General features: G+C 45.0%; 3 protein-coding genes across 3 annotated transcripts, besides 1 other annotated feature; 1 reads left to right on the forward strand and 2 right to left on the reverse strand.

The window, feature by feature from the left end:
• Nucleotides 1–1376: 1376 nt before the first annotated feature.
• On the reverse strand, nt 1377–1610 carry TSTA_062220 (uncharacterized protein; the record flags this gene model as incomplete). Its single annotated transcript, XM_002340080.1, has 1 exon — nt 1377–1610. One exon carries the CDS (start codon nt 1608–1610, stop codon nt 1377–1379), a length of 234 nt encoding a protein of 77 aa, XP_002340121.1.
• Nucleotides 1420–1589: a sequence feature (CT-rich).
• A 2407-nt stretch (nt 1611–4017) lies between the features above and the next one.
• TSTA_062230 (uncharacterized protein) lies at nt 4018–5953 on the reverse strand (the record flags this gene model as incomplete). The annotated part of the gene is made up of 4 exons (XM_002340081.1): nt 4018–4548; nt 4598–5408; nt 5466–5853; nt 5890–5953. 4 exons carry the CDS (start codon nt 5951–5953, stop codon nt 4018–4020), a joined length of 1794 nt encoding a protein of 597 aa, XP_002340122.1.
• Nucleotides 5954–9034: 3081 nt separating this feature from the next.
• Nucleotides 9035–11280, forward strand: TSTA_062240 (uncharacterized protein; the record flags this gene model as incomplete). Its single annotated transcript, XM_002340082.1, has 2 exons — nt 9035–10630; nt 10807–11280. 2 exons carry the CDS (start codon nt 9035–9037, stop codon nt 11278–11280), a joined length of 2070 nt encoding a protein of 689 aa, XP_002340123.1.
• Between the last annotated feature and the right edge of the window lie 2470 nt (nt 11281–13750).

Here is a 13750-nt window from a genome sequence, read left to right on the forward strand (position 1 = left end):
ATTCATTCTATGAGACTGAAAAAATTCACTTCCTTGAGGAAAGCAGTGTCAAATGGATTGGATACAATCCTCCTTGGGTTCGCGTGCACTTCCCGCATGTTGTTCTTCCAAGCTTATCTCTCGAGGAGATATCAACTTGATAGTGTAGTAATTTTTTTCAATTGTGATGTTTGACTTTACGATTTGTCGAAATAATTTTACCATAACACAAAAGAGGCTTTCCAGCACGCTTCAGATTAGTAGCCTCTATAGTGGGAATTTAACCCAAAAGGCAGTAACCTAAATTAATTGAGGCGTTTCTATACGGATTGAATTGTTCATCCTTCTCAAACTCAGTAAAAACGTCACCGGCTTCTCGGCCAACTTTAGCAGTTATCCGTATTCGACCGACCTTTTTTTGGCAGAGAAAAAGATTATAAAATGAAAATAGCAACGAATTTTTACCTCTACATTAAATGTAAGAAAGACTTTTTATAGTGATTTATGGAAACCGAGTAACGGGCTGGGACGGTGAACTGACCAATGCAGTGAAAGGTGCATGTGAGTCTCCATCTACAGGAATAATAGTGCCCGGAGGCCACCTGCAAAGTATCATAGAATCAGAAGGACAGTACTGTATACAGTAGTTTGCACCCTCAGAGTAACAACTAACACTCTCTTCTCTTTCATCTGAAACAGCGCTAGGAATTTTCTAGTCTATATATGGCTAGATCCGGAATAACCCTGGCTCGTGTAACTTTCACCGTGCGGTATTGCGCATACGCAGATTTGATACACCCGTAAATTACATGTATCGCTGCCTAAACATGGGTACCTTGCCATTTCCGTCCCTGACATTCCTTTCTTGTACATACTACACCAGTTATTTAAACATGATTCGGTCTTGTCCTATAGGATGGCACCGCCCCTTGCACGATCAACAGTTCAACTTATACAGTACTTTGCACACTCAGAGTAACAACTGAAACTCTCTTCTCTTTCCTCCGAAACACTGCCAAGAGTGGCCTAGGTTATATATAGTTATCTTCTCCATGTGCCTTTCTTCACCAGTCGCTTGAACATGATACTGTAGAATAGCCCCAAGGCTTGCATAGGGTTACGCGAATTTGTACTGTACCATGATCCGTTTTCCAAGATGGAATATAGATTGCTTTAAATCTAGAATTGTTATAGCTCCCTAATTATAATGAAGAACAGTCTTGATGCGGTAAAATGATCGTCACCTCCCAAGCTCATTGCAAGGTTGTCCCCGCGCCACTTGCCAGCCACCTTACCAAATTAAGCTAAGTTTTATTGACTGGCGATCTGTTCCTCTGTGTATGCTCTGAAGGGCAGTCAGTCTCTGCTCTCTCCTCCTCCTGTGATTCGAACTGCTATCAAAGATTGGAGCGTATGGCATGCTCAAACCATCTGGCCATATCCTCCTCGACCTCTTCTTCCACCACACCCTCCTCGACCACACCCTCCTCGACCACACCCTCCTCGACCACACCCTCCTCGACCACCCCCTCCTCGACCACCCCCTCCTCGACCACCCCCTCCTCGACCACACCCTCCTCGACCACACCCTCCTCGACCACACCCCCCTCGACCACATCCCCCTCGACCATACCGACAACGCACTCGGACAGCGGGGCTCATCCGTTGCGGAATTGGCGGCCATTTTCAAAACCATGGCAAAATTTCGCTGCTTTCATCGCGTCCGTAATCGCTCTTATAACGATCTACTACACAGTCCAAACGTATAATCTAGCTGTCTGGACTGCGAAAAAAGATTACCGCGAGTTTTGTGAGGACTTTGAGGTATCTACCCGCAGTTGAAGTTTATTTATATTACATACTCACGGCTCTCATGCTATTAGAACAAAACCACTGGCTCACAATGTCCCATCGAATATCCACCGGTTATGGAAAACAAGATTAAGCGGTGGATAGCAAGAGACAGTGCCATCTGGGATGAATCCAACTTGGTATTTTTTCGCAGAGAGAACCCAAGTTTGCGAGTTGGAATATATCTCGTGCTCTTTCTTCTACTCTACACATCATTCTGGCTGTTAAAGCACCTACGATGTTTACAAATTCTGCGTCGAGAGCGCGTCGTTCCAACAAATCGTACATTCCAGCCTGATGAGTACACGATTAACAGGACTCATTCTTTGGTGGAAGAGCTCTTTTGCGCAGTACACACAAGGAGTATAACCGTGCATACTGATAATCAATCGTCGCTTATCCGGCGACGTCAAATCTCGATTCATGAGTCGGAGTCTGAATCATTGGGCATGGATATATCCCATACTCTTACTATGGATCCCATCTTTAAAGATGCGATGGATGAGATTGTCAGTTTATTAACAAACGACCCTTACGTTAAAGAGCTTTGCGGTATTGTGGTCTCGACAATGAGCGCTACTAGATTCAGCATGAACTTCATGAGGCTCCTAAGAGTATACCACCTTGAATTAAAGACAGAAGCCCATACACCTTTGCAAAGAGATGCTACTGAATTCATCCGGTTCAGAAGTACGCGTCTCTATATTGCTCAGGAGTTAACAAACAAGATTGCCATGCAAGCTACCACAGCAGAATCCTCATTGGATCTACGGAAGACACGATTAGCAAACTACTTGTTACAAAACTGGGATGATTCCCCCTCAGGACAGCCACCGCTACATTCGGTATCACGGTTTTTAACAGAGAGCCCTGCATTCTGGAATCTTAGGGAGGCACTCCGGCGCTTTTTATTCCCTTCGGCTTGGAGCATATATCAAGAGGGCAGGCGGGATGTTATTTCTCACAACAAACCAAAAATGATTACTGCAGGGACTCTAGCCAAAGATGAATCTGCCATCGACAGAAGGCGCTTACGGTCAATAATAACCCGCACCGTTTGAAGTCGCTAGAATGGCCCATCATATTTGCAATCAACTATAAATTGTAGCATTGTCCATTTTTTAACTACATGAACGACAGATATTCCAACATGGGTTTCGACATGAAGAGATTATACGGTCTTGCTTCCATTTGGTCAATCATCTTTCTTTGCCGCCTCGGCCATGAATCGTGTAGTAGAAGATTCTACACCGCTTTATACTCTGCTGTTATACCTGCATATCGAAAATGGGGTTCCACGGTCTTCTTTCACCGACTGAATTAATGCGCTTAGGAGTAATGTACGAAACTCTTCATCGGGATCTGCTACATAGCATTAAGAAATTTAAAGACGATTTCAAGCATCCCACGCTGAGAAATAATTGTTATTTCATCAATCAGCATGTTTTTTTAATTCAGAAGACACAACCCAACATTCTCGCTTCGGCAAGGAAATAAGTCGTCTACAATCTGGAATTATAAGCGGTTATCGCTTTTAGGGTCTATTTTGGCTTTACTTGGACTAGAAAGCTGGTTTGCATGATAGCACGGACATTTTCATAATGTATACTGTATTGTTAACCTTGGATTATGCACTTTGGTCTACTCCAGCCCGCAACTCATCAAGCACGAAGAGCGGCTTCTGAGTACGAGACTATTAAAAATTACGCACAGCATTTTATAGAGAACCATGGAGATATATGTATTGGCGGCGACCAGGATTACCAGTTGGGGACTGAGAATAAGAATGGAATAACCTTCACTGTTGAAGATGGAAGGAAACGAAATAAATTTTCATGAAAACCAAATTCGTTGCGCAAGAATTTGCCCATCTCATCTCAGTATAATTCTAGTTTATCGAGCAAATGGTCGCTTAAAGCTTCCGGAATTGTATTTTATCACTATACATGTATTGTAAACAAAACATCGTACCGAGAGATACAATATTATTTCCGCATTAACATTATTCCTATACTATTCTATATTTGTCATGGTGTCTTCTTGGCAGTGTTTCAGAGGAAAGAGAAGAGAGTTTCAGTTGTTACTCTGAATGTGCAAAGTACTGTATACTATAATGCATTAATACCTCTATCTTGGACTGGCAGGTTCTTTTATATCTCAAAGTGATCGTCCCTTCATAACACAGGGTTAAAGGCTCCAGATATTATCGCTGTTATCTATCAGAGTCTCCAGCGGACAAGCGCTAATTGTTTCATGGGCACCGACGTGCTTGTCGAAAAAATCACTGTGGTGAAGAACTATCCTGTATGGCCGTCTTTTGGAAGCTGTACTCATTGAGATCGGACCCGCGTCCGGATCTGCTCTCACCAAGATCGCTTGCTGCTTTTTGTACCGATCTCCACAGCTGAAGTCGCCATATGCCAAAATGTTCAGAGTTTTAATTCCATTGGGCCCGAATGCCCAGTTAGCCAGAGAGAGGAGATGGGATACGGCCATGGAATTTGCCTGCACCTCAAACAGATCCGGACTGGCCTCATACCAATCAAGATCTGTGCCCGGAAAACCCATAGCGTCATCGAAACGAGACTCGGCGTGCTGACCTCCCAGCTCTGATAACAATGCTTGTCTCATGTTGTAAAGTTGATATTCGCTTCCGCTTAGCCTGAGATGGAGCACCTGGATTTGCAAGTTCGGGAGGAAGGACTGGAAAACGGCTTTCTATTAAAGGTCAGTGATCCTTCATACGCGTCTGGGAACGGCGTCTCACTGCAGTAATAGGAGAGAGGCACAGTCCAAGATTCTGTATGGCACCGCTAGACAGAGCCAATCCAAGATCGGCCAGGAGATACACCGGCATATGAAGAGTGGACTCAGAACGCCTTGGATCCATCACATAGCTTCTCGTGTGGTAGACGAAACACTTCATTGAAGGATGATGTTTCACCGCTTGAAAATATTTTTCCATATTTCTAGGGTTTGATACAAGGATGTGCAAGTGTTCAAGAGTGTGGAAAGATTCCAGAAACGAGTACAGAGCGTGGTCAGCTGCTTCAGAAAGCGTGTCAATGCCATGTGCTTCATCTAAGGCGATCTCAAAATGCTGTAGCAGAATCGGATCATTTAACTGGGATAAGATCTGCAGTACCACCAGTTGATGTGGGCAGCTTCTCAATGTCAGCGACCGTAACCGTGAAATTGATAGAGTGAATGCGGCTTTAATGAACTCCGTGAATCTGAAGTTTCCCAATGAGAGAGTGTGTAGGTCGGCTAGATTGTTGATCGTGTCCATAAATGGTGTGGATCTGATTTCCGGGGCAAATTCTAGGTCTATCAGCTCCAAAGACCGGGAGTTATTCTCCAAACACCCCACGACGAGTTCGAGCTCCTCTGAGGTTACGATCTGTTGCCATCTCAGTGACCGAAGCTTTTTAAGGTGTCGCAATCCCTTTAGTCGGAGGCCTGCGTGTGGACAGTGGGGGTCTGTTCTTAAGGAGAGGTCTCTGATATTGTACTGAAACCTTGGGATGTAGCCATCCTCGTCAAGAACATGGGATGGAAGACATGTTCCCAGGTGCCACCTATACAAGGATTGTCTTCTTATGAGCTCAGTGCTATGGTCAAGGACCCGTACGTACCAGAATGATGACAGAGCCCCGGGTTTCAGGTTTCCGAATACGTCGCCCAGTTGATCCAGGAGATCCCAGATAAAGTCCGTATGGAAATGTTCATTATCCGGTTCATGTGACACCCCCCTGCTGTTCGAGTACCAAAGCACCGTGCGGAAGGAGCATCGATTGAACTGAGCCACCCGGAACGGTGCAACAAAACGTAGGTTTCTTACCAACCCCAGGTGACAAGCAATGTGACTGGGGGAACGCGATTGCATGAAACGATGTGTATTTAGAACATTTAGAGACCACTCGCTTTCTGAGGAGAATGTAATCGTGCGGTATTTGAGCAGTATGATGAGCTGATAAAATCTCCGGCTTACTAGGCTAATACTATTCCAATCGTAGTCCGACACTAGCTGCGGATGTTAGTGAAAATTGGCTGTCGCACCACGGAAGAAGATTACCAGATCGAAAATCGCCAAGAGAAGCTCAGAAGGGAGCTTATCTATCATGTTGATCGTGTATAGTTAGCAGCAGCACTGTTTTCTTGCGATGCTGATGATACGTACTTATGCTACATGGACTTCTGCTCTAGGCATCTACTTTGAGCAGCCTTGAACACCGATTCTAAAGTTGTTGAAGAATGTACTCTCTGTGATTAAACTATGGTTCTTAGGTGTCTCAATTTGATGCTAGTTTGACCGGTTAAACACAGTCTGGTGTGGATGTCGTTTATTAGATATATATAATGAATGAATGAATGATGTTTATTACGCCCGGAGTTTACCTTATAGGGCACTAGTGCGCTAAATATGTGTAATTCCCGGCCTACCCTCCTAAAAGCCCCATGCTCTTCCTGCTTTGGCGTGGTGTCTTGGTATTTGCACTTAAGACTTCATTGAACTAGGGTTCCCAACACCTAGTGAATTAAGATTGTAGACCGGTTCAAAGCTATCTTTGGCAGCTACAGCAGGGTCTACCATACGTGAAAGTGGGAACGGTTAGCGTCGGAACATGAATATCAACCCTGTTACCCTACGTGTTTCGGCACCGGATATTAGTTAGTCCGATGTGGCACGTGCGTGCCACATATATATCTACCCCTTGCTCCTGGGGGATCAGTCACAATATTAGGAACCAAGATAGCTTCATATTGTCTGGCTCATTAAGCCGCTTTGTGCTCGTGCCTTGCTATCGTCTATGCTTCGTGATACAAACCGTAGCAAAAGATAGGTAAAGCAAAATCCTAGCAAGTCGACGACCCATCGGGGGCGGGCTCATAACCTCTCTCGTTATTGAATGGGCACAAAGAACGGTAGATAACAACGCATTTCATTTTCAACGAGAGCCCTTGTTGTGACAACTTTATGGCAGTGATTATGGGGTACTCATTCTGAAATAAGTGGGCCGTTCAAAGAAGGAATTGTTCAAGTGGAGCTGTTGGTCGTTCAAGCGAATTGGACATAGTGCTCGGTACGTAGTAGATTGTTTATAAACCCAAAGTAACCCTACATGCTTAAGCAAAACTGGTGTCGGGATCTTACTCTCTTCGATTATTTCTCAGTCCCTGCGCCAAGCGGGGCTAAACTTACATTGAGAGAAATGCCAAGACGGCTACAATGCATTATTATGTATGGCACGGTATCCATCTATCTGTAACAACCAGCAGGCTTTAGGGTCTAACTATTCCAAGAAATGCGCCCAATACGTCTCAAGTTGAGTTTCAGCTACACCAGGTGAAGGCTTATATGTTCGAGGATGGTTTCAGCTCCCTCGGACTGCACCTTGACTACTGGAGCTATTCAGAGAAGGGAGATCTGGTACACATTGTATATCTATAAAGATGGCAGATGCTCCAGGATAGCAAAAGATAGGTTTCAGTACATTGACATTCCATACCCTACCTTGTATACTCAATTCTTGTGATCCCTCTTGAATCCCTATACGTATCCCTTGTAACGTTGTTACACTATCCTCCTCAAGAAAAAAATTGAACAGAGTTGTGTCAGATAATCCGGATTTCCAACAAGGTGTAGAATCCAAAGGCCATCCTTGTAAACAATTTTTCAGGATTGGACTGGAGTTAACCCACCAATCCGACAAGTTGAACAGAGTTGGACAATAGAAGGGTTAGGGTTGAACCCTAACCCTAATCATCCTACCTTTCGCTCGGGCCCAACGCATCCAGACCAATTGCCAGATAATCTGGGGCGATGGTGACTATGATATTTATGTTGAAACGGACGATTGGATAACGTACTGCGCAATCGTCAACAAGGACTATGGAACCTCATTTGAGGCGCCCTTGACTGGAATATGTCGTTCGGAAGACCATGCATGGAGAGTTTTGGATAGAATGCTGGACGCCTGGGCTACACAAAAGCAGAGTGGACGCCCGACGACAGATGATCAAACGCTGGAGATATTTGGTGGACCCAACGGTCCCTATCCGGAGTCGCATAGCTGGAACCACTTCCCCGCTTCCGAATAACCTCACGTCGAACCGTCACATTCAGTAGCTAAACTGCCAACTGTACCACAGCCCCTGACCAAGTTTGTAAAGGCCTCACTTGTATTGAAAAACACATGGAAGCATAGCTACTCTTGGAATGATGTATTCTCTAGTTTACAAAATGTAAATAGTCAATCTTTAAGTTCAATAAGTAAACACGTTTTTCAAAATGCTGGTAAGATTTCAACAATATTCCACGGAGCACTTTAAACAAATCCACAGTTGAACGGGCCCACACTTGAACAGGTCCAGCGTCATTGTTAGTGGTGCTCCACCCAGTTGCATCCCGCACAACCTTAAACTAGGGCCTGTATTGCAAACATAGGATGACGGGATAGGAATACGAAGGCAACTAGGATGTTGACAGCTTGCCAGTGCTGCTAGACGCCCTTACACTTGTGGGATTTACTGGTATAACCATCAACTCAATCGATTTTTACAACGTATTGGAGTTTCAAATGACATCATATTATCTGACGGTAAATTACAGTTACATGAAAGTTTGGGAATATCGTTAATCCGGCATCTTACCCAAGCATGTCTTGCAAACAACTGCAAGTAGGAGTGCTATGCATGTAACTACTTAGATTAGCTTGTAGTTTAACTTTTACCGAGTTTAGTACCGATGAGGTTCTGTAATCAATCGTTTGACCTGAAGTTGCGCCGCGCCACCCAAAAACTTGAGGGCTATCTTTAATTGAGCGAGTCAAGCGAGTAAGCCACCAAATCTATGCTAAGATGGGTTGGAAGCTACCACGTATACGTACTGTTCTGTATGGATATCTTAAATTTCATGGAAAAGAAAAGGAGCGAGGGTGGTTTTTTGAATTTTGTAAGTGTCCTGAGTAATAAATATGTGGATGTCAGGAAATACTCTGTTTCCTTAGATTGATTTACACAGCACGGGCAACTGAAAATGAAAAAAGGGGTTGTATTTGCTGACTAATTCTAATACTGAGGTTGGTTGTGCCGAACAGGACATATAAGGGCGCCTCCTAATTGATGACAATCTCTGTAACTAGATATTTAATACCTAAGCACAGGTTGAATGCACCTTACAGCAACTATTTCCTACTCAAAAATGAGTCTAAGTCAATTCAATACCGGCAAGGCACAGGAAAGTCAAGGGTTATCAGTTCAATCATTCCTGAGCTCTTCCGCAATTTACGCTACGATATGTGTGATTTTGGTAGTATATGAACTGAAGAGCAGTCGTTCGTCGAACTTTCCCAGTCTGGTGGCCTTTCTCAGATGGCCACGTGACTCAAGGAGCCTGATTGCGCAGTATGGACCGGACAAGTACTTTCTCATCCGTTTCTTCCATACTGTGATCAAGATCTTTCTACCTCTTTCGATTGGGCTTACGGCATCTTTGTTTCCAATAGACATCACTGCACGTCATTCGGCCGCCGTCACAGGTTTAGACCGACTCAGCTGGGCGAATTTGGAATCAGGACAAGCTGGTCGATTATGGGGCAACGCAGTAGCAGCAACATTCTCTATGAGCTATATTTGCTATGTTCTCGTTGGAGAGTTCCATGATTTGATCAGCATTCGTCAGGATTATTTACGGCGGGTGTCGGCGTCATCCACAGCGGTTCTCGTGACCGATATTCCGAGAGAAAGATTGTCGGAAGATAGTCTAAGGGAGGATTACGCACGCTTTGATGGCGGCCCAACCGAAGTATGGATTCATAAGGAGTATGGCCAAATTCTGAACACCCTACTACAGCAGCGGAGTAGGCTTATGAGGCAGCTCGAAATTCATCTGACAAAAAAATTCTACAATCGTGAAGCAGCTGCTCGGACGGTCGAAAAGGATGAGAAGCTGAAATCTATTGCCACAGAGTATCAGAAGCTGAACGAGCAGATCAAGGATCAGATGAAAGATCCCAATAACGCTTCTTACAGGCCGTCGGCACTGGTTAGGTTTAGGGACTCCATTGCTCCTCATTTAGTCCAACAGGTGGTGCAGAGCCCACAGATAATGCGTATGATCCCACACCCGATCCAGTCGACGAATGACATTATACTGCCGAATCTCTCGCTATCGTGGAAGCGTCGCCTCGTTCAACGCCTGATGGTGGAGGCGATTGTTGTCGTTTTCTGCATCTTTGTTAGTGTGCCGGTTGGTCTTACCGGGGCCCTTTCGCAAATATCGTACCTAGCCGATCAAATACCGTGGGTAGCACATCTCATGAGCAGCCTCGAAGGATCGCGATGGCTGGCGATCATCCAGGGCCTACTGCCACAGATCTTCCTGTCCGTGTTAATAACGTTTTCTCCGCAACTGATCTTGATAGCGGTTTCCTACCAGCGTCATGTGACGTACTCCGAAAAAGAGATGTCAATTGCGGGATATTATTTCTTTTTCCTCTACATACAGATATTTCTGGTTGTGTCCTTGGCGTCTGGTCTCACAACAGTGATACCGAACGTTCTGAGGTATCCGGGGTCGGTCCCTGGAATCCTTGCCGACAACATACCGAAGTCTAGTAATTACTTTTATTCGTACCTCGTGCTACAGTGCATTACTCAATGCTCATTGTCATTGCGCCGTCTTCCCTATGTCGTGTGGTACTGGTTGTCGTCTCACTTGATACAGTGGACATCACGGACACCTCGAGAGATTTGGAAAATGCAAGAGATTTCGGTCCATTGGGGTCTTGTATACCCCGTATTCACCAATCTTATATGCATATGTAAGCTGCCTGTCACTAATCTAGGTCATCGTATCCGTGTTAATATCCTGTTGGCATCATCTTCTCTATCATCGCACCGCTTATCGTTCCCATTGGGCTCACCACGTTTATGGTGATATCCCTCGTTTATTGTCGCAAATACATTCAACAGGTAACGGGAGCGGTTGAAACAGGAGGTCTGTTGTACTGGAGAGCCCTTCACCAACTTTTCATTGGGATGTATACTGCCGAATTGACTCAGTTAGGACTCTTTACTCTTCGAGATGCCAAGCTGCAGGCAATGTTGATGCTATTGACCGGTCTGATGACTGCCATAGCACAGTGGTTTCTGTCTCGAATCTACGGACCTTTACTTCGGCATCTCCCTGCCGGCCTCATTAGCTCGAGGAATGAGAGTAAACAAGATACCAACTCGGATCCGTGGATGGCCTCCATTTTGATTGAACAACCGATATGGGCGCCTGCACCCGATGCTATCCGCCACGAACTACTGACTAGGTTCGGGATCTATGTCTCACAGGAAGGGATGGAATGCTACTCCGACAGGATCGATCCTGTCAGGGGTCCGCCACAGACCATCGCAGCCCGAAGGACGAGAACTACTCTTTCAAATCCAACAGAGTGACATTTCCTCATCAACTAGTTCTAGCTAGTAGTATCTAAGGAACCTATAAAGGACCGCTCAACGTGTAAAATCTTGACAATGGAGGAGAGGAAGAAGGTGAAGTGTTCGAACGCTTGTTTATGCAAAAATGATGTGTCCGTAGAAGCTTGGGGTTCCTGCTGCCAGTACATATCACCATAACGAATTAAAACAGAGATATGTCGTAGAGATTTTTGCAAGGATACTTTACATTATGAAGATTTCCTATACACTCGGAGGCAAAACCGGTGTCTGGATCACTCTCTCGATTGTTTCTCAATCCCTGCGCTAAGTGGGGCAAAGCGACATTGAGAGAAACGCCAAGACCGCTACAGTTCATCGTATTATGTATGGTACTGTATGGGGACATAGACCCGGTCAAGCTTTACATTACTACTTTCTTCACATACAATTGACAGATAATTACAATTAGGCTTACGTATGAACTTCGAAATCGATAACTGGTTGAAAGAAGAAAATCATCTAACCTTTTGCTGAGACTGTCTCAATCAGTTGTTTGTAGATCAATGTGCATTCAGACTTAATCGCTTGGAGCGTTCACAGTCCATAATTACTACATCTTGTCATATGGCATCATCGGCTGCTGGCACCTTGATATCTAATCTCTCGGTCAGCCAACTAGTCAATAACGCAGAGCATGACATAGTATGAGGATGGTCACGGCCTAGGAACTTCGATTGTGGTTGTATACAATACTGCATTAGGTTGAGGGCTTCCGCGCTGCGGCCCTGCTCTTTTCATTCGCGAGGTTTAAGGTGGGGCAAGGCATCTGTTTTAAGTTAGAAAGTATTACCGCGGGGTGGGGCAGTGGCATTTCACAGAAATATATTCTCCTCGTATCTCAGCTGCGAACAACGTTCATTCAATGCCATATTACTTCAGCCTTACGAGCGGTCCGGAATTTGTACTTCACTTCAACTTAACTGTGGCTCGCGACTTACCCTCCCAAAACACAAATATAGCAGAGGGAATTTGGGATCCTCTCGTAGCCTTTCGAAATGGCCCTCGCGAAAGCAGCAGTCAATACAAATGTCGAGGAGATAAAGAACTTACTTGAACAGGGTTCTGATAGCGATTCGCTTAGGAATGACTTCGTCTCGAGTCTAAAAATAGCGGCGGAGAAAGGGTACGCGACGATTGCGGAGTTACTGGTCAGAAAAGATGGAATGCCTCTTGACAATTTGGATAATGGCGGTCGGACACCTCTTTCATGGGCTGCAGGAAATGGACATGAAACAGTTGTCCAGTTACTTCTTACAAAAGATGACATTAAGCTGAACTCAGAGGATAATGATGGCCGAACACCTCTTTCATGGGCTGCAGGAAATGGGCATGAGGCAGTTGTCCAGTCACTCCTTACAAAAGATGATATCGAGCTGAACGTAAAGGATAAACATGGCCGAACACCTCTTTTGTTGGCTGCAGGAAATGGACATGAGGCAGTTGTCCAGTTACTTCTTACAAAAAATAATATCGAGCTGAACTCAAAGGATAAAGATGGTCGAACACCTCTTTCATGGGCTGCAGGAAATGGACATAAGGCAGTTGTCCAGCTACTCCTTATAAAAAATACTATCGAGCTGAACTCAAAGGATAAATATGGCCGAACACCTCTTTCTTGGACTGCAGGGAAAGGACACGAGGCAGTTGTCCAGTTACTTCTTACAAAAGGGGATATCGAGCTGAACTCAAAGGATAAAGATGGTCGAACACCTCTTTCATGGGCTGCAGGAAATGGACACAAGGCAGTTGTCCAGCTACTCCTTATAAAAAATACTATCGAGCTGAACTCAAAGGATAAAGATGGTCGAACACCTCTTTCATGGGCTGCAGGAAATGGACATGAGGCAGTTGTCCAGTTGCTCCTTGCAAAAGAGGATATCGACATGAACTCAAAGGATGAAGATGGCCGAACACCTCTTTCATGGGCTGCAGGGAAAGGACACAAGGCAGTTGTCCAGTTACTTCTTATAGATAATGATATCGACCTGAACTCAAAGGATGACTATGGTCGAACACTTCTTTCATGGGCTGCAGGAAATGGACACGAGGCAGTTGTCCAGCTACTCCTTACAAAAAATACTATCGAGCTGAACTCAAAGGATAAAGATGGCCGAACACCTCTTTCATGGGCTGCAGAAAATGGACACGAGGCAGCTGTCCAGTTGCTCCTTGCAAAAGGGGATATCGAGCTGAACTCCAAGGATAAAGATGGCCGAACACCTCTGTTGTGGGCTTCACGGGGTGGACGCAGCGCGGTGATTAAAATGCTACTTGCAGCAGGTCAGGCTGATCCTGACGCAAAGGATGTCAATGGTCGGACGGCACTTTCATGGGCCGCAGAGCGGAGCCATTTTGATAAAAAGGCTATTGAGTTGCTGCTTGCACAAGGTAATGTAGACGCAAACTCAAAGGACAGTATGGGTAGAAC

This window comes from Talaromyces stipitatus, genomic scaffold, assembly GCF_000003125.1.
Source record: "Talaromyces stipitatus ATCC 10500 scf_1105507295523 genomic scaffold, whole genome shotgun sequence".
NCBI classification, from domain to species: Eukaryota; Fungi; Ascomycota; class Eurotiomycetes; order Eurotiales; family Trichocomaceae; genus Talaromyces; species Talaromyces stipitatus.